The 21,764-nt window shown below is 43.6% G+C and overlaps 1 protein-coding gene across 6 annotated transcripts in view; it reads right to left on the reverse strand.

The window, feature by feature from the left end:
* The window catches only part of aopep (aminopeptidase O (putative)), a 93,117-nt gene that overhangs the window by 68,039 nt on the left and 3,314 nt on the right, over positions 1 to 21,764 (reverse strand). For all 6 annotated transcript variants that reach the window (XM_034296404.1, XM_034296407.1, XM_034296406.1 and 3 more), the window contains 4 exons: positions 20,433 to 21,133; positions 18,320 to 18,489; positions 17,805 to 17,940; positions 16,936 to 17,280 (listed from right to left, as the gene is read on the reverse strand). In XM_034296404.1, the coding sequence (XP_034152295.1) occupies positions 16,936 to 17,280; positions 17,805 to 17,940; positions 18,320 to 18,489; positions 20,433 to 21,097 (1,316 nt within the window). In that variant the 5' untranslated portion in view covers positions 21,098 to 21,133. The remainder of the gene's footprint in view (positions 1 to 16,935; positions 17,281 to 17,804; positions 17,941 to 18,319; positions 18,490 to 20,432; positions 21,134 to 21,764) is intronic.

Raw genomic sequence — 21,764 nt, forward strand, 5'->3', positions numbered from 1 at the left:
TGGTTGGAGCTTCTACTCCCAAGACACGCGCTGAAACAGCGCATACAGAGTACGCACATAGGCTACACTACCTAATTGTTGTCCTCCTAGGAAGACACCATAAGCATTCTAGAAAGGACTTAAAAAGCATAATGCTGCCACTTTCCAATCAATTTAATGGCCTATTTTTTTGTTCCAAAAAGGTTGGGATGCTGTGTAAAATGCAAATAAAAACAGAATGCAATGAAGTCCAAATCATTTATCCCTACATGCAATTGAAAAAGAATAAAGACAACATATCATATCGTCAAACTGAGAAATGATATTGCTTTTGAAAAAAATACACACCCACTTTTTTGTGTAATGCTAAAAAACTAAACCTGGTGGAATATGACACCACTAATCAGGTCAATTGGCGACAGGTCAGTAACATGATTGGGTATTAAAAGATCATTCCCGAGAGGATGGGTCTGTCAGAAGTGAGGATGGGAGGTGTTCACTACTCTGTGAAAGACTGTGTGGGCAAATAGAGAAATGTCATTTAAAAAAAAAAAATTGCTAAGAGTTTGGGGATCTCATCAAAGGTAAATAACATAATTAAAAGATTCAGAGAATGCGGAAAAATCTCTATATACAAGGAAGGACGCAAATCAATATTGGATGGCCGTGAACTTTAGGTACCTCAGACGGCACTGCATTAAAAACAGACAGGGACAGGGGCATGTTTACCACTGTGTTGCAACACCTCTTCTCTTAACAATACTGTAAGCGTTTGGAATCTGCGGAGAACAATTGCGGAAGTTTTGTAAGTAAAATGTACAGTGAGGGAAAAAAGTATTTGATCCCCTGCTGATTTTGTACGTTTGCCCACTGACAAAGAAATGATCAGTCTATAATTTTAATGGCAGGATTATTTGAACAGTGAGAGACCGAATAACAACAACATAATCCAGAAAATTCATTTTTTTTATTGATTTGCATTTTAATGAGTTAAATAAGTATTTGACCCCCTCTCAATCAGAAAGATTTCAGGCTCCCAAGTGTCTTTTATGTGCTCCTAATTTCAGCTTGTTACCTGTATAAAAGACACCTGTGCACAGAAGCAATCAATCAATCAGATTCCAAACTCACCACCATGGCCAAGACCACAGAGCTGTCCAAGGATGTCAGGGACAAGATTGTGGACCTACACAAGGATGGAATGGGCTACAAAGACCACCGCCAAGCAGCTTGGTGATAAGGTGACAACAGCTGGTGCGATTATTCGCAAATGGAAGAAACACAAAAGAACTGTCAATCTCCCTCGGTCTGGGGCTCCATGCAAGATCTCACCTTGTGGAGTTGCAATGATCATGAGAATAGAGGAATCAGCCCAGAACTACACGGGAGGATCTTGTCAATGATCTCAAGGTAGCTGGGACCATAGTCACTAAGAAAACATTTGGTAACACATGTGTTTTTCTGCTAAAGGGACAGGACAACTTCACCCCATCAAAGGGACGATGGATGGGGCTATGTACCATCAAATCTTGGATGAGAACCTCCTTCCCCTAGATTTGTCCTTCTGTGCTCCTAGTTTTGCTTGCATGGTGGCAATGTTTTAGCCAGATAGCTACTGTAGTTAGACAAATGTATGTTGTAGCTACAGAGAGTTGGTCAAAGTTTTCTTTTGTGTTTAGCGTAGTGTATGTGGCCATTGGACAAGGGAGGAATTTACTGTTTGTCGTCCTGGTCTCTAGCTGCCATTATAGTTTCTTACAGTAAGCAAACTTCACTCCCTATGGCATACTTATGCTATATCATCCAGGTAAAATGCACATTCACAAAATAAGCCAAGGAGAAAAGCCCGCCTCGCATAAGGCGATTGGCTGGAATGGGATTGCTGGAACAGAATTGGCTGAGAAGTAGCGGCGTGGTCCAAAAATTATAAATTGGCATTCCACTGGCATTTAACTTTTGTTTTTTACTGAAGAAATCCTAACTAGTTGCAGCTTAAATAAAGCTGTGTCAGTGCTGGTGTTAGCATATCACTCCGATTGGATGTAGATGTTAGGGTATCACTGATTGTCTGTTGGTAGAACAAACCATTTTTTACAGAAAAGGGTTGAATCATAACGCTGTATATAAAAATAGCAAAGAGAAAAAACAATCCCTTCCTCAATGCAATTCTTCTGTTTATTAACTGTGTAACTTTTGCAATAGTACTGAATACAACCATCGGTTGACTTATACTTAAGCCAAATGGGGCCCGCAACGACGTTTACAGTTGTCCCCCCCCATCAGCGTCACTGGGTAGAGCCCATGCAGGGATGTCCACTCCAGAATCCTGTCTGGTTTTATTGTAGTGCCGTCTGAGGGCCCAAAGATCACGGCCATCCAATATTGGTTTTCTTTGTACAATTTTTCTTATTGAATATTGGATTTAAATGATCTGCACATTATTGCATTCTGTTTTAATTTAGATTTTACCCAGCATGCCAACCCTTTGGAAATGGGGTGGTGGAATAATGTGGGGTTATTGGAGCCTAACAAGATGGTCTATAGAGGCCTGGGGAAAGTTGTTAAGTTGAAATACAACCATTGAGTAACATTCTACTTAGGTGAATGTGTAATACATTGAGACTGGAAAATATAGATGACAATAATAAAGCCCCTACAAGACTGTTCTTTGTGCCTATCCCTCCCTCAAACTCTTCGACGTGATGTGTTCAGTCTTTGGCCTGTTGCATATTTGTAAGCAAATTGTAATAATTTTTCCTGGCAAGTTCATGAGGCAATAAAAAACCCAAGGGTATTTATCCATGCTATTCATATGTATCTAAATATAGTGCCTTGGTGTACACATGCAGTTAGATATATGTGACAGAGAACAACAGGTGTCATTTGGCTCTAGGGGACAGATACAAGAGACTAATTTCTTATTGTGGTTATTTAACTCATAATAGAGGAGATTGGGATTCTTCAAGCAGAGGCTGTTCGTCAGTGCTGAAAGAAGCATGTTGGAAGAAAGTCAATGTGACAATGAGTAGAGAAGGGAATCAGACAGACAGCAGGCAGAGACAGACAGCAAGCAGAGAGACAGACGGCAGGCAGAGACAGACAGCATGCAGAGACAGACAGACAGACAGGATGCAGAGACAGACAGACAGTAGGCAGAGACAGACAGAGACAAAGCATTTGTTAAGGCTACAGGTTTATTTAACCAGACGGACTGTTAATCAAAAACAAAATCACATTTAAAACTTCGGCATTCTTTTTATTACATTCTGATGTAAATTAAAAACAGGTGTATCAAAGAGTCAAAGCTCATTTATCTTTGCGCAGATGTATGGTAAGAATGTACGTACAGGTATATACAAAACAGCCATAAACTCTGAAATTTGACAACCTGTGCAGTAAAAAAGGGAAAACCTATCTTCTCTCCCTCAGGCTGCAGCTAAAGCCAAGACCCATCAGGACAATTTGTCCTGAATATTTCACAGCACTGTTTGAAATGTCTCGTTCTGGTCGGATCAGCAGAGGTCCCGCAGATGATGTCTGGCTCAAACCAGACTAATGAAATTACCCACTATCCTCAGCCCCAAAGAGCCTGTCATAAAAAAGATACTGCATAAACATTGCCACCCCCCCACCCCTCACAACACAATGGGCCCATCCATCACACAATGGAATGGTTGCAGTGGACTCATCCATTAGTCAGTGGAATAGGTGTGTGCAGCGATAGGCCTGTCTTCCCAAGGCTGTTAATCCAGAGTTATGGTACTCTGCCTGGGTTACTGTTAACCACAGGGCAAAATGGCAGCTGCTGCCAGCTCTTTTAGAGAGCAGAAACCGTTTAATATAGTTTGTGGTCTTCAGAGACCACAGCTATAGACGCCAGTATTCATCGCATTAATTGTGTAGATAAACTAGATTATATCACTTGGTCTGCTGAACATCAACCTACGAGCCAGTGGAGCAGTGTCTTCTGGAGCTAATCAGGAGCCTGAGTGTTTTATTTATTCCTCTCCTGACTGTCCCATAACTGTCTGTTACATATGATTTTAATGTGATGTGAATCCATATTTTGTTGATAAACTGGTTTAGAGACAGTCCTCATCTAAAAACAGTGCAAGGCAATAAAGGCAAGGGCAACTCTAGGTAGTTTTTTTTTACTTAAAAAATACAGCAATTCAAAACATAATTACTATTTTGACGTTTTGGTCACAGAATGACAAAAACAGCACTAACCACAATTTTGTGATTGTACTGGTTACCGTCTCAACATCTCTCTGTCATTGTGGAATTGCCCACTTGAGACCTTGGCACTGGAAGGTTCTACTAACATTTGGTTAAAAAATTGGTAATTCATGTAAAGTTAATAACTGAACCTTACATTTATTTATAAGTCGGCCTTGTATTTTGGAATGATTTTGTCAAGGTTCCTCACTTTCACAGAGATGTCCAAAACCTTAGATTTTTATGGTAAAAAAAAAAATCAACCCATCTATGTGCCTACAGTAAGTCCAAAAGGAGGGTCTAAGGTTTTGAGTGAGAAACAGAAGGGTTAAAATTAAGAGACCACTGCAAATTGATTGCTTTTGTTCCTCACTCAAAACTTTCCTTTTCAACTTTTTTGGAAAGGAAATAAAAAGGTGCAGTGGCCTCTTAATTTTTTCCAGAGCTGTATATTTTATATTCTGGGCAGACAGAACTTAATTACTGAATCCAGAGACCATAAGGGTTATAGTCTGCAATTGCAACTTAAAAAAAAAAAAGATTTTCAGAGTCTCTTGGTAAAGACATTATTTGGTCACTAAAGAAGACAGCGCAACAACGGCTGAAACAGTATGGCGTCTTAAAAAAGGCCTGAGTAAGGCCTACATTAAAATGATCAGATAAATTATCTTTCAGCTAAACTTTAAATAAAAATGTTAGATAACTGCCAACAGTCTTCTGATGAGGGATTCTTTATATAAAATTGCAGAAAAAGCCCCCCCCCCCAAAAAAGTGTTAACGTCTAGGTTTGGTGAACAGCCTCAAGGGGAACAAATGCTAACCGATAAAACAGATCTAGGCACTGGCATAACTATCAGGGGTGCGGCTGCCTCAGGGCCCACAGTGGATGGGGACACCGTGGTGGGCCGTGGTTATTGGGGAACCCGTGGTGGTTGGGGGGCCAGTGGTAAATGGGGCTTGTATCCTTCGTTAAAAGACCAGGTATATGTTAGAAGTGAAGCAGGATGGAATTCAACTACATGAGGAGAGATGGAGCTGAGAAAAGGCATGCAAAAGTGTAAAAAGGCCCCTCTGGGAAAAAAGAATCTCAGGGATTTATTTTTCAAATATAGTCTTTTAGCAATTACTAAAGTGTTTGGCTGGACATTCCTGCCTTTCTCCCCAGGAGCAGGTATGCAGAGCCTTCTGCCAATGGTCAGGTTCTAGTGCCTGGAGGAGAGAGGTCTGCTTAAGACGTGGGGAAAGAGCCAGCCCGACTATTTGATTAACAGCTGTCTTTGGTGCCAAAGTCCCTGGGTCTGAAAGAGCCGCTCTCTGTCGCACACTTCTAGAGTTACCCGGCACATCACCCTGTAGAGGGAGAATAAATGAAGGAAATCCACTGAGAGAAAGGGAGAAGAGGGAGGGGGAGGCAAGGACAGAAAGAGGAGGAGGGATAGAGAATTAGACTATAAAACAGATTGATAATAAGGCAAGGAAAAATGCAGGACATACTCCCAACATCTGATGACCATGCCCTCCAATTTTCTAATGCCATCTGCTCTGCCCTCCCCCTTCACCATGGCCCCAATTCACCTGAAGAACGAGCAAATAAGTGAATCACTGCTTAGTCTAACTCAACACTATGGCCCCACTCCCAACCAAACCTGTTCTCTTTCACCGCCTCCTCTCCCTGGTTCACACCTGAACTCCGTACCCTGAAGCAAACTGGCCGCCGCCTGGAACTCCTGACTAATTAGTCGGGTCTCACCATCCATGAAGCCTACCAACTCCATGTCTGTACTTAAAGAGAGGCCCTCAATGACATCAGGTCCTCCTCCTCCAACATCATTTATAGCTCCAATATGATTAATAGCTCCAATATGAACACCCGGACTATTCTCTACGGTCAGCAACCTACTCCAGCCCTGTGCTGATACCTTCTCCACGCCCACCACCTCACTTGCTAGCCATTTTCTACAGTTTTTCAAAGACAAGATCACATGAAACCCACCCCCCCACATTCCTCCCCATTGACTACACTTACACCTCTAACATCCGACCCATCTCCAACCCAATAAAATGCACTACTGTTCAAACGCTCGGGGTCACATCAAAATGTCCTTGTTTTCAAATGACTTTTTTGGTCCATTTAAATAAGATTTATTAGAAATACAGTGTAGACATGATTAATGTTGTTAACGACTATTGAGGCTGGAAACAGCTGATTTTTTATGGAATAACTACATAGGCGTACAGAGGGGTTAAAATTAAGAGACCAAATTGAACGCAAATTGTTCCTCACTCAAATTGTTCCTCACTTTTTTGGAAAGAAAAAGGTGCAGTGGTCTCTTAATTTTTTCCCGAGCTGTATTTGCTAATCCAAGGTCATCATTTTGAAAGGCAAATTGATCATCAGAAAAACCTTTTGCAATTATGTTAGCACAGCTGAAAACTGTTGTGCTGATTAAAGAAGCAATAAAACTAGCCTTCTTTAGATAATTTAAGTATCTGAAGCATCAGCAACTGTGGGTTCGATTACAGGCTCAAAATGTCCAGACTTTCTTCTGAATCTCATCAGTCTATCCTTGTTCTGAGAAATAAAAGCTATTCCATGGGAGAAATTGCCAAGAAACATTGTGTACCAAACCCTTCACAGAACAGCTAAAACTGGCTCTAACCAGAATAGAAGGATTGGGAGGACCTGGTGCACAACTAAGCAAAAGGACACATTTGAGTGTCTAGTTTGAGAAACAGACACCTAGCATGTCCTCAACTGGCAGTTTCATTAAATAGTGCCGGCAAAACACCAGTCTCAATGTCAACAGTGAAGAGGTGACTCCGGGATGCTGGCCTTCTTGGCAGAATTGCAAAGAAAAAGCCATATCTCAGACTGGCCAATAAAAAGAAAAGATTACGATGGCCAAAAGAAAACAGACACTGGACAGAGGAAGTTGGGAAAAAAGGGCCAGCATGATTATTATTAGTCTCCTAGAACTGAGCACATCTAATGGATCTCTTTTCCCCAGTCTCAACCCTCTCATGACCTCTCCTCGTTATCCCTCTCAGTCCACAGTCCCTCCCAGTCTCTGCTATTCCAAAGTCTTGGCTTGTCTCCATGTCAACCTAAAAGCATAAACTAGTGCAGTTTGAATGTGGCGTAGAACATCACTGTCACATGACACTGACCACACCAGGGTTGTCATGGTGCCATCAAAGATCCATTTAGCTGCCACAAGTTGCACAAACTGAAGAGACAACACCATGACACTGTCGTTTCGTCACATTAACAGACTGTTGATACAGGAGAAGGGCTGCTTTCTCTCTGGTGTTCTCCAGCAACACGCCTGTGTGAAAGGATGGACAGCGAGTTGCTATGAGCTGACCTAGCTAACTCCGCTCCCCCAGAAACTTCCTCCATCCACCTGCAACAGGGTACCCACATCTTTTTAGTACCTTAACAAATCCAAACATGGATTTTGAAAGAGTTAGCCTGAGGGGAACACTAGAAGCCAGCATCAGGTTCTCCCAGCCCGTACAATCATGGTATAAAAGTAAAAACTGATCCCAAAACAGGACATTTCCGAGACATTTGTGAACAAAAAGCCTGTCTCAGACACGCACGTATGCATGCACTCCAGGCTCGTCCCCTTCACTTCCTCCCTATGGGCACCCATGGACAATCTTTCTTCCTCTGACCCATAAACAAAACAGCCGCGGTGGTTTGATGTCAAGCCGAACACCTCCCTGTGCAACCAGTCCCAGAGGTCAGGAAGGGTCGCAAGCGGAACACAACTCCAATGTGTGTGACATATATACGGCTAACCGGGCTCAGAAGTACAACGAGTGGAACAGGCGTTTTAACAACCTACTAATACTCCACATATTTGTTGAACCAGACAGACCAGTAGGCTAGCTGTACCTCCCAAGACACTGTAAGTTGACCTTGTCGTTCCCTCACCCATTCACACTCGCGAAGGACACTCGGGAGAGGCAATATCAAGTCAAGCTCTCTCACCGAATCAAAAACTGTACTTTTATCTTAATCTTGAGAACAAAGTAATTGCTTGCGCATTAAGCCATTGGTTTCTGTGGTATTTCAGTGTTGCTCTCCCCTGAAGAACGTAGAGGGAGTTGGCATGGGCTCAGTGTGAGCCGATGTTGCTGAGAGAAGGGAATGAAGTGCACCGAATGACTATCAGTGCCCGCCATCTAGGACGGGGGGGGGGCGCTGCCTCCATCGAGAAAACCACCAGCCACTGCAAACAAATGAGATGGCTCCTACTCCCATCAGATCCTGTATGTTTAAGACACAACCTGAGGGAAATATCAAGACAAATCATATCTAAACTGGTGGCCTTAAAGTTGAGCTGTTGAACACAAACAACAAACCACGTGGTCACTCTTCTCACATGGCCTATGTGTCTCAATAGAACAAAATGTCTAATCCACAATAATCCCTAAAACAACAAATAAAAAAAGGACACACGCCAAATAGTAATTTTCAAAAACAAATGTATCCACGCAATGGGTTATCGTCCTAGGACTCCATTAAAGCAGGTCAAATAAAGGACACAGTCTCTCACCATGATATACTTTATGTAATACAAGATGAAACCAGGCCATTGTTTTAAAACTCTGCGTCATTCAGACACAATATGAACATTATGGCCTCCATTACGTGATGTCCAACAAACCCGTCAAAACCACCAGATTCTCTTGGCAAGAGAAAGTCCTAATTTGCCCATGCAGCGAGTTAAGTATGTCTTTCTATGTCCTGGTGTGTCTGAGAGGATAGCTGTGGGACATATACAGCCAGACGCTTCAAACAGAGGGGAAACGCCATGCCCTTCCTGAAACACCCTTCTGGAACAGGGTGACGTGGTCCAGACGTTATGTGGCGTTTATAAATTAGTACACAAACAAAAGGGCCGCGCGCACGCACGCACACACGCACGCACGCACCGACCTTCATTAGGTCATTCCAAAGTCAAGCAAGGATTGAGCAGGGGTGAGTGTGTGGAACAATCTGTTCAATATCAATAAACAATCTACCTTGCGTGTGTGTGTGTGTGTGTGTGTGTGAACATGTGAATGTCCTGACTGCAGTTTACTTTGTCTTAATATACTTTCAAATTATACACAGTAAAGCACTTCTATGATCAATAGCCATTCACATATGTGTTTACAAGGTTTTGGTTTTACAACATTCCATCCACTAGACAATTCGCTGTTTTTAACCTGAGTGGAAGTGTTTTTGAGCTAAATAGCTTCCCTGCTGTCCCTGCTCCTCCTGCTGCTCCTACGCCCCCTCTTTCATCTCTGCTCTCTCCTCTTCGGTCTCCTCCTCCTCCATGTCTGCGTCATGAGAGGATACACACAGCGGTTCATACCAGAGCTTTTAACAGCATTACCGTGGTGATGCTACCGACAGACAGAGAGACAGCCGGACAGACAGGCAGACAAACGGGGCCACCACTATCTGCTGATTGGACCCAGAGGTGTATTCCTTCATGGAGGATGTGAAAAAGTGAAGATTCTCTACAAGCAGACAGTAACCACAAAAAACAAACTAATAAACAAGACTTGCCGTGCATGCTAACTCCCCTGACAGAGGCATGTGTTGCTCTCTGGTAACTGCCTGTCTATTTGCACGTATAAACTGTCTTCAGTAGACAGCAACACAGTGTACGTGGCACAGAAATCCACTCCAGACGAGTCCTTACTAGACTTGTTAATCTTTGTCTTCCCTCCCTCCCTCTCTCTCTCTCTCTCCCTCCCTCCCGTATCTGGGTATAAAAACCCACCAACCCTTCTCACCCCCGACTCCTTTCTCGGCCCCAGCACAACAACTTAATGTCCCCCATCTCCCCTTCTCCCCTCAGCCACCCCTGTTGTTCTTTATACGAGGGGGCAGGGTAGAAAGCAGTGTTTGGCCCGGCCCCAAAGTCTCAGGCCCACATACACTACTACTCAATCTGCAGATTAAATAGCTGAAACCTCTGAAGTCCTTCCAGGGTCTAATGGCTTTTGTTGCTGGGAATAATCCACACATCCTCTCCCACATCCTGGGGGTTCCGTGGCTAAACCCTCCTTAAACTCTCCTCACGTCCACCCCTTCTCCATGTTTTGTTAACCTTCCACCGTTGCGGGGCGCCTTTGGGTTTGGGTCTGGCTCCCCCGACCACTCCCAGCCTCCACGTCTCTATCTCTGGCTCACGTTCGGTCAACCGTTCCCTCCTGTCTGTAACGGGAGGCCTACACGTCATGTCGACACAAGGTGGGAGCGCGTGCAGGGTTGGGGGGGGGGGGGGGAGCAGGGCCTGTGTCTACCTGGCAGGTGTCTACCTGGCCAAGTTGAATCTCTTCACTGTAGTCCACAGCGACTCGGCTGATATTCAAACTGCCAGGAGAGGAAGGCAGGAGAGAATGAAACAGCCTTGGACTGTCAGCATTTTGACATTTATTCCAAATAAATAACAGAAGAAGAAAGGTGAAAACAAATCATGAGGGAAAGAGTTTCACTGCCAAAAAAGGGTTATGCGAGAGTGTTTGACAAGTCGCTATGTGAGCGGGAGCACTCCGGTAACCTTTTGTCCTTCCCAATGACATAAGAACCTGTGGAGTACTTTCAGCTCTGACTTAATTTCCTGTGGAAGTCTACAGAAGGCGGTCTGGCGCAGGGAGAGAGAGGATGCCGGCTACACACTTGGACCCTGTCCACTGGCCACCCAAAATAGGTCTTTATTTTATCAAGAGAATGGAAAAAAGACAGGACTTCATTGCGGTTTGTCTTTCCATTTCATCTTTAGACCCAGTTCATTTAAATGACTGGATTTCGCTCACAGTGAAAAAGCAACTTCAAATGATTTCCGACAGAAAAACAGAACTTGATTTCCCCAAAAATGAAAACAACAGAACATTCAATGGGGACTGTCTCTACACAGGCCTATCTCCTCATTGAATTACAGGAAAAGATACAGACGTCACAATTCCAAATAGCCTGGGACATTCTGGGACTGTTAATCGGACCAAAACGCAATTGCAAATGAATCTACTGTACAAATATTATGAATGTAGTAGAGACACAGACTTTCATATTTTCTCAGCAAAGCCAGGGACTATTAATCAAAACAGCAACACAAAATCTTGTCTAGCCCACACAGAGAAAGATGTAGAATACAGCTCAACTAAGGAAGAGTAAAAAAAGAGGTGTTAAAGGATTGCCTGTAAGCATGGAGGCAGTGGACCGCTCTAGTTGGCCACGTTTACAACCCCCAACACCTCAAGACACAGAAGTGGAGGAAGAGAGAGAAGAACAAGAAAAGGAACCAATTAGACAAAACTCCACAGTTCTCAAAACTAGTCCCCTACATTAGCTAGCATCCAAACCAACAACAGGTATAACAGGGCTGCTACACTACATTCAATGCATTAAATTAGAAAGAGATTAATGTAGATGGCTAGCTATACAGTTATGAAAACAATGACTCCAATCACTCCATGGCAGGTTCGTTTCTTTAGAATCACTCCACGGCTGGTTCGTTTCATTAGAATCGCTCCACGGCTGGTTCGTTTCTTTAGAATCGCTCCACGGCTGGTTCGTTTCTTTAGAATCGCTCCACGGCTGGTTCGTTTCTTTAGAATCGCTCCACGGCTGGTTCGTTTCTTTAGAATCGCTCCACGGCTGGTTCGTTTCTTTAGAATCGCTCCACGGCTGGTTCGTTTCTTTAGAATCGCTCCACGGCTGGTTCGTTTCTTTAGAATCACTCCACGGCTGGTTCGTTTCTTTAGAATCACTCCACGGCTGGTTCGTTTCTTTAGAATCACTCCACGGCTGGTTCGTTTCTTTAGAATCACTCCACGGCTGGTTCGTTTCTTTAGAAACGCTCCATGGCTGGTTCGTTTCTTTAGAAAACAATGATAGTTGAATAGCCAACCACTATGATGTGTGAACTACTATGTAAATCGAAAGCAATGACTGAATCTCAAATTGCATACTATTTACTACAAGTACGTACTTCACGGATGATGGTGACGTACATACTGTTTTGAATATAGTAAGCTAGTATGCCAGTATTGGGACATACTACTTCGTCTTAAAATGGCCTCTTGACATTAGATCATTTTGTCACGTATTAACATCACACCAAGAATAATTCGCTAGACACCATAAAGCATTGTGTTTAACTGACTAACGTTACTTATTAAGTGTACTTCCACCACAAATAGCATCTATGAACTGCATGGCTTCCGCCACTGTCCGTTTTAAGAGCTTATTAGCCAGTAATACGCCTACTAGTATCTATTTACTACTTGGAATAGTCAAGAGAATTGAGCAATTTCTTGCAAGACTGAAGATGAACTTAACACTGCCAAAGCAATTTCATTTCATGGAACAACAATTGTAGGAACCCCTCCTCTTTTACTGTGCAAGGGTCTATATTACCCCAAAAAGCATGCATGGATGCGTACTTAAAAAATCCACCAGAAATAGTCACAATATAACCGTAAACAGTTATATTTTAGGCTTACTATTAACATAGCTACTGAAGCTTGTAGCCAGCAACTTTTGTCTTTCCTGAACAAATACTAATTTGTAATTTGATTTTTCCATGGCGAGGATCGAACACTGGTTGCGTTCATGGCAGTCCGCATCTCTAATCACTACGCTATTTAACAGTGGGTAGCCACTCACTCAGTCAATAAGAGACATTCACTCTTCTTGGCTGGCTCCACTTAGGCAGTCCAGCAAAAAGATGACGGAGGTCAGTTACGTAGATGAACAGAGCGAGATTGTGAGACAGATGAAGTTCATTTGTCCATATATTTTCAAATGTACGTTTTGGCTTAGAATGACTTCACTTGAGATGTAGAGTAGAAGAGTAGAGACTATGATTTTATTGAAATCATTAATAATACGGACAATAATATTGACTGAAGCACAGTGCAAAGCTGACAGTAAACCAATGTCCGTGTAATTACAGAGATTTTATTGTGCGTTCAATAAAAAACCCTTATGTACAATGTGGAGGGGTTTCAGGAGGTATTTAATTTGGTTTAAATAGGATATTTCAAACTATACCACAGCAGAGTGGGCAGCAGGATGAACGGTGACTCTGGGTAGGTCTGCTTACTGCATTAGAACACAGTATGGTTGACTGTGCCATAAACAATACCCAAAAAGAAAAAAAATCTGTGCTTTTATGGTCATGCCACAACTGCTGTAGTCAGACCACTGCTAAATTAAGAAATATCTGAAAACTGATAACCCACCACTAAAAAGGTAAAACCACCACTAAAAAGGTAAAACCAGAGCCTAAAATTCTCTCTACAGCCCACACACAAGTGGAAAAAAACAGGCCATGCAGAATGAAACATTGTATAGTATCGATCTTGAAAGTATGATTTCCATTATTTAATTTTTTTATAAATATAAAGAAGATGAAGATTGTGTTAATCTGGCCACTACTAAATACATTTACATAGTCAAACTGTCTAGAAAATCCATGTGAAAAAGGCAAAAGAATAGGACACAAAAAATGAAAAACATCCAAAAAGGACCTGAATGTTCTACTTTCAGAAAACAGCCAAGACTTTTTTCAAACCAAAAACAGAGTAAACCAGGAAAAGAAGATTACTAGCCGGCCCTAAACAAATATAACAAGTTATTGTGATTGCCCACCAATGAGCTTGACAAAATAAAGGAGGCAGTTAATTTAAATTATTTATATTAACTATGGAGGAAATTATGGAAGGGGGGAAGAGCTCCCAACCAAATAATGTGATATCTGCCAACAGCATTTGGAAAACTTCTGTAAATTCACAGAAAAGAAACATAAGAATGACAGGGGCACTGTGAAGTATCTCGCCTCTAATTTGAACAAATGTACAAAGATTGCATCTAATGTGACTGAATATCATCCTATTTCCTTACCAGACAAGATTGGAATAGTATTAGCTAGTCCAGGGTGGTTTAGGGTGGGGGGATACCACTGCGAGTGTCAATGCTAACTGATAGACGGACCGGCAAGATAGATTAAATGGGGAATATTTCAGGCACTTGCAACAATTTTGTTGTGAGTGCTCAGGCTGTTTGACTACATCCATATTACCCAAATAAGCATTGAGTCTCAGTTACGAGTGGCTTGGGAAAGGTTTCTATAGCATAATAATGCCAGAATCCAGGCCCGAAGCCTAAATGTATTCCTTACCAAGAACCAAAAAAATATAATAATAGTGCATATACTTCACACCTTGATTAAAAAACGATCCATAAAATTAAGAAAGGGAAATATTTGGCTTTCATACTTTGAAAAAGCCTTTGACTCACAAACTCCTTAAAAGTGGTGTTGGAGGCAAGATCTAGGAAATTATTTATGTAATGTATGCAAACAAACATGTAAAACAAAAAGTCCAACCTTGTTAATATTTTATATGTTGATGACTTGGTCATTATTTTACCTACAGAACGAGGACTGTCTTTACTACACTGCACACACAATTATTAGGCAAGTGAGTATTGCTCATTGGATTGGATTGAATCATTTTCAGGTGATATGTATTGGTGTGATGAGGGAGGGTGTGGCAACAGTGAAGAACACCTTATATCAAGGTGTGCATAATTATTAGGCAGCTTCATGACCTCAGGTGAAATGGGCCAAAAGAGAGATTTAACTGACACTGAAAAGTCATAAATTGTAAAATGCCTTTCAGACAGATGCAAAACCCTTGAAATAGCTAAGGTATTGAGGCGTTTGATCACCGGACACTCAAACGGACACGTTTTGTTGCAAATAGTAAATTGGGGTGACAAATTAACTGGAAAAGGTTTGAAAAGAATTAAACGTGAAGTTACCAGGAACCCATTATCCTCCATCTCATCTCATCTTCATACGCTTATCCGGTATCGGTGCCACCATTATCCTCCAGTGCCACCGTATTCCAGAACTGCATCCTACCTGGAGTGGCCAGAAGTACATTGTGTCAAGTGCTCAGAGACATGGCCAAGGTCAAGAAGGCTGAAAGAAGACCACCACTGAATAAGATTCACACGTTTAAGCGTATAGATTGGGCAAAGAAATACCTGAAGACAGATTTTTCAAAGGTTTTATGGACAGATGAAATGAGTGACTCTTCATGGACCAGATGAATGGGCCCGTGGCTGGATCACTAATGGACACAGCACCACTTCAGTCAGACTCCAGCCAGGTGGAGGAAAGGTACTGGTATGGGCTGCTATTATTAAGGATGAGGTAGTTGGACCTTTTCAGGTTGAAGATGGACTGAAACTCAACTCCCATAACTACTGCCAGTTTCTGGAAGATTTTTTCAAGCCGTGGTACTGGAAGAGTTCCTCAACATTCAAGAAGGCCATGTTCTTTATGCAGGACAATGCTCCATCACATGCATCCAAGTACTCCAATGCTTGGCTAGCAAGCAAGGGCCTCAAAGATTTACCTGACTTAAATCCTATTGAGAACTTGTGGACCCTTCTCAAACATGAGATTTACAGTCAGGGAAGACAACACATCTCTTTGAACAGCATTTGGGAGGCTGTGGTTGCTGCTTCAGCGAAAGTTGATTGTGAACAGATCAAGAAACTGACAGACTGCATGGATGGAAGGCTCGTGGCAGTTATTGAAAAGAAGGGTGGCTATATCGGTCACTGAATATATTTGAAAGGCCAGACATTTTGTGTAACTTATTATTTTCACTTAAAAATTTGAGTGAGTTGGAGAAAATATTTTTGTAATTTAGTTACCTATTAATACTGCACACTAATTGTTGCCTAATAATTGTGCACACTTATGTATTCCCCTGAGAAAGATCAAAACTCCTTTTTCCTTTGATAAACATTCAGGTTTGAGGTTAAATTATATTTTGGATTGACTGAGAGCATTGTGTTTGTTCAACAATAAAATAAATCTTGAGGAATACGATTTGCCTAATAATTGTGCACAGTATTGTAAGGATTGGGCATTGTTCATTGATTTTTCTTTCAGAAAAAGTCTAGATTTCAGGAAATTAGACACCACTTTACCTTACAAAAAACAACCTCACACACTGCACCAATGAAACTTATTTTGGTCAAAATACAAGTTAATCTGGGCGTTCTGACATGAGCATAAAAGTTAGAATGATACTGTATTAATTTAACGCTCCAATTACAATTTGGCTTACAGTGTTCGACAGTTTCAAATCTCCAATCTGGGGAAATATGGGGCACCAATAAACTTTAAATTGATAATCTTGAGACAGAAACTTGTTGTTGGTGTTCACAAAAACGCCTCTAACCTAGTCTGTAGCGCAGAACTTGGGAGATTCTTGGGGAAGGGGTGTACACCCAGGATGGCGTGGGCAGCAGCCAGACAGCGAGGCAGCATTGCATTCTGTTTTTATTAAAATTTTACTCAGCGTCCCAACCTTTATAGCAATAAAAAGAAATCCGAAACAACTACACAGTGCCCTACCGACTGGCAGTCTGAGCCAACACTCTGTGGATGACCTTTGACCTGGAGAGTCAGCCCAGTGGTGGGGTTAAGGTGTCGGGCTGGGGTCCCGGCTGCTGTCAGCCATCCTACCCTTACAGACCCACGGAGTAAAGAATATGAGGAGAAACATGGCAGCCGCTAGTCGGCAGTTAAGTGTAGGATACCGTCCGTTCATGTCGAGAATGTAAAGACGCATGGCCAGTTTCACACGGAGCCAAACAAAAAAAACAGTTCCATGCACTTCCCCATCTTGTCCCGTTCTTACCTGGCCATGCCCAGGCTGGAGAAGCCTGCCGGGACGATGAGGATGTCGAGGCGAGGGAAGGGGTGGACACCCAGGGTGGCGTGGGCAGCAGCCAGACAGCGAGGCAGCAGAGGGAGGATCTGGAACTGGGCCTTCGGCACCAGAGAGGGGGGGGCAAACACCCGGTGAGGGATGATCCGCTGGCTCCAGGCGGATGCCTCTGTGAATCGGCACGGATAATCAACGTGGCAACAGGAGACGTTATTTTCCCCCGAGACCGTGCAGCCGCTCTCAAAGTGCTTCTCGTCTTTTAGGGCCGATCGCTCAAACATAAACTGTGGGCTGGCGGCAAATGGAAGGTCCAAGCTGTGTTACGTGGAGAAGAGGGGAAAAATCCTCTAGTTAGTCCTGAAGATCCAGGATATGACAAGCCTTGTATTTTCACTGATTTCACTACAGGCTTCAAGAGAGAGATGGAAATACTGAACATTACATCACAGCAAAGCGAAAGACAACCCAAACATTACATCTCATTCATCTTCCATTCAGTTACATTGACTCCATTTTAGTTTTACAACTGTGTGTGTTCCAAGCCCAAAACCCACGTTTGATCCAAGTTTCCTCTCAGGCTGTTCACTGAGAATAAAGGCGCTCCTTGTGGCAGGAGAAGTCCCCGGGTTAAAGTGTGGGTATGGCTGGGTTCGAGGTAAACCATAAGAGCAGGAGGGAGGGGGACTGCTCTTACGGGAATTGGAGTCCCCTAACCACAGCTTTAGGCACTGTCTGTGGTCCGCTCTTCAGTGTCAGACCATGGTCTACCACCTGGTACGGCCGGGTTGGAAGGAAATCATGAGGGGGAGAGGAGGGGTCTTACGGGAAATATATCCTACCTGCCAGTGTGTGAATGGGGGGCCCCAAACAGGGCTGTCTGCTGTGCTGTGGGGACGAGGCTCCAGCTACCCACTGCCAAAGTAAAGGTGGAGGCAGGCATAGGCATTGTGACATAGTAGTCCCAGCTACAAAGACCTGGACAACAGAGAGAGAGAGACACGCAAGGAGAGAGAAACAAAGGGAGCAGGAGCAAGGGAGAGAACGAGTGGGTGGAAGAGAGCAGGAGGGATGGTGACAGAGAGGGAGAAAGAGACAAAAGAGAGAATGGGAGACTTTTTGTCTTTAATGAGGCAACTATATTTGGCCAACTACTCGCACACACACACACACGCACGCATGCACACACACACACACACACCTAAACTGCATCTTGTAAGAAAGGGAGGTAGAGAATGAGGGAGGGGGAGAAAAGGGGAGAGAGCGAGAAGAGAGAGAACGGGCGAGTGAACTGGAGAAGAGTCAGTACTTCTACACATCCTAGTTAGAACTTCACCACCGATGAGTAATCTGGTACCTGTTTCCTGCAGGTGAGTGGGCTCGGCCTGGTTCTCTCCACTCAACAGAACTACACACCCCCTGGGGGCTCGCACCCGGGCCTGCCACGTAGACATGGCAACAGGAGGCTCCTGGCAGGGAAAGAGGGCCCGGTTGTTGATGGGCGAGCCGGCAGTGTAAACACACGACCTGGATGAGTAAACAGGGTGAATGTACTGTAAACTACCTCCTCCATATTACCATTCATGGGACGTGCCGGGACTGAATTCGACCATGTGTTGTCAGCCAGGCACCTTTTAAAGGCAGTGCTCAAGTGTTTGCCAAGTCCTCATTCATGATAAATGGTGTGTATGTTGCCTCAATTGGAAATTACCTTTAAATCATGGCCTTACATTAAAAAAATTCATACAGAAAGCCAACAGGAAAGAAGTTGTATACACTTGGTGTTAACATACAAATACATAAATCATACACTTAAGCAAAAAGGCACGAGGGGGTATGGTATATGGCCAATATACCACAGCTAAGAGCTGTACCTAGGGACAAGGCATTCAAACCACAGGAGGGTTACAATCATAAATGCTGATTGCCAAAGAACAGCTCTTAGCTATGGTATATTGGTATATACCACACCACCTAGCGCTTCATTGCTATAATATACCAAAGCAATCTGCCAACAAGATTCAACATTTAAGGTTCAAATTAAAGTTTATAACAGATACCACACTGCTCAAAATAATTAAGGGAACACTGAAATCATACATCAGGTCTCTGTGAATGAAATGTATTAAAGATTTTGGTCTCTACTGTACATTGTGTAATTTGTTGAGAGCAAAACAACAACAGTCAATGGAAACCAAAATCACAAACCGATTGAACGCTGGATTCAACTCATAATGTGACTCAGTAGTGTGTATGGCCTCCATGTGTCTGTATGTACTCCTGACAACATCTGGGCATCCTCCTGATGAGATAGCAGATGGTGTCCTAGGGGATCTCCTCCTAAGTCTGGATCAGGCATCAGTGAGCTGCTGGACAGTCTGTGGTGCTACCTGGCTGCGTTGGATGCACTGATTCAGATCTGGGGATTGTGAGGGCAAGTCAATGGTATCAATTCCTTCGTCATCCAGGAACTGCCTACACACTCTGGCCACATGAGGCCAGGCATTCTCCTGCACCAGGAGGAACCCAGGGCCCACTCCACCAGTGTAAGGTCTGACGATAGGTTCCATCCCAGTAACAGCAGTCAGTGTACCACGTGGAGGTCTGTGCAATCCTCCAAGGATATGCCTCCCCAGACCATCACTGACCCACAGCCAAACCAGTCATGCTGGATGATATCGCAGGCAGCATAACGTTCACCATGGCATCTCCAGACTCTTTCATGTCTGTCACGTGTGCTCAGAGTGAACCTGCTCTCATCTGTGAAAAGAACGGGGCGCCAATGGCAGACCTGCCACTTCTGGTGTTCTCTAGCAAATGCCAATTGAGCTGCATGGTGCTGGGCTGTGAGCACAGGTCCCACTAGAGGACGTCGGGCCTTCATGCCACCCTCATGACAGTTTGGTCAGAAACATGCACACCAGTAGCCCGCTGGAGGTCATTCTGTAGGGCTCTGGAAGTGCTCCTCCTGTTCCTCCTCACACAAAGGAGGAGATACCGGTCCTGCTGATTGGTTGATGCCCTTCTACGGCCTTGTCCAGCTCTCCTTGTGTAACGGCCCATCTCCTGGTATCTCCTCCATGCTCTTGAGACTGTACTGGGAGACCCAGCAAACCTTCTTGCGACGGCACGTATGGATGTGCCATCCTGGAGGAGCTGGACTACCTGTGGAACCTGAATGGGCTGCAGTTACCACCTAATGCTACCAGTAATGGGTAAGACACTAGCAAAACACAAAACTAGAGAATAATCCGTTTTTGGGGTTATCTTGCTGTTGCCTCTCCAGTGCACCTGTTGTCACTTTCATTTGCATGAAAACAGGTGACAATGATTCACAATTGATTATTCTTCCTAACTGGACAGATTGATATCCCTGAAGTTTAACTGACTTGGTGTTATACTGTGATGATTACGTGTTCCCTTAATTTCTTTGAGCAGTGTATATTTTCCAGTTTGTCTTGATACTCCACCTGTTGTCCTGGTCTTTAGTCCACCTGACAGAGCCTCCCTCTGGCTTGGTCTCATAGCAGATTCGCAGGGCTCGGGGGAACTCCTGGGGCGTCCGAGTCCCCCTATGCCGCACTTGCAGGCTCCAACGATCAGTGTGGAAGACAAGGGGTCTCCCACTCTCAGAAGCAGGGGCACGACTGCACTGAGAGTACAGGTGATGTTGCTTTTTCCACTGGGTGGCAGGAAGGGATATCAGCCTCTGAATGAGCACAGCTGATTGGCTGCCTGGTTGTGGTTCCACCACCGACTCCTCGCCCCTGACCTCTTCTAGGAGACCCAGCAGGTCCAAGACAGATGCCACATCCAGCTCCTCAACCTTTGACACAGCAAGGTCACAGCAGTCCAGAACTAAGGTGAAGTCTCCGTTACTCTCGTCCTCCCAGGAGTCAGCAGTCTTAGATGGTTGGGCAGTGTATAGATCACCTTCCCCAGCCCCAGGTCCTTCCCCAGCCCAAGCTCCTTCTCCAGCCCCAGGGCCTGGCTCCAGGAACAGCACCAGAGTACCAGTGATAACCTGCGTGTGGAAGTGTATGTCCAGGTCCAGGACATAGTGTCTGACCAGAATGTGGCTGGTGTTGGCTCTGAGGGGCAGATCGTCTCTGTCTGGGTTCACATCATCACCCATGGCACCATCCAAAGTTCAGAGGTCATCTAGTTAATTCTAAAGAGAAAAGCACAACGTCATTTGATCCATCCATTGACATCAACTGACTTAGAAACAAATGAATTTTATATGTTACAAATCAACTGTCAGCTGGGTAAGGATATCCACATATAGGGATGACAAACAACTTGTTTCTAATCTCCAATACCATTTAAGTGAGTCTGCTACATGGCATATTAACCCAGAGTAGTGCAGGAGTTGGCAACTAGAATGGATTGTCTAAGGTGGGTAGTTGCAGGCCGTTACATAATTCATGTAATTTGTAAACAGCCTAAAAACAATAAACCACACACACCACCAAGCAATAATAATGTACTTTTTTTTTTTATTGCAGGGAATATTTGGTGATATTAAATCCGACCCCACTATGTAAAAGTTAATGTAGTCCACCAGGTATTTTTTTTTTTTTAAATGGGTGGAGAAAAAACATCAAGAACAATCATTGGGCAATAATTTAGTATCATTATGTGTTGAGAAAAATCATCAGAGATTATTTCCCAGTGTGATTCAGTGCCTGGACCTGTTCACGTTGCTGTAAGCAATATGTGCGTGTTCCGGAGTCTTATCTTTCAGGAATGTGGTCACAATATTTTGAAGGTTAAACCATTCACAAACTCAGAGCAATGTT

The sequence above is a fragment of the Esox lucius genome, chromosome 13, assembly GCF_011004845.1.
Source record: "Esox lucius isolate fEsoLuc1 chromosome 13, fEsoLuc1.pri, whole genome shotgun sequence".
Taxonomy (NCBI): Eukaryota; Metazoa; Chordata; class Actinopteri; order Esociformes; family Esocidae; genus Esox; species Esox lucius.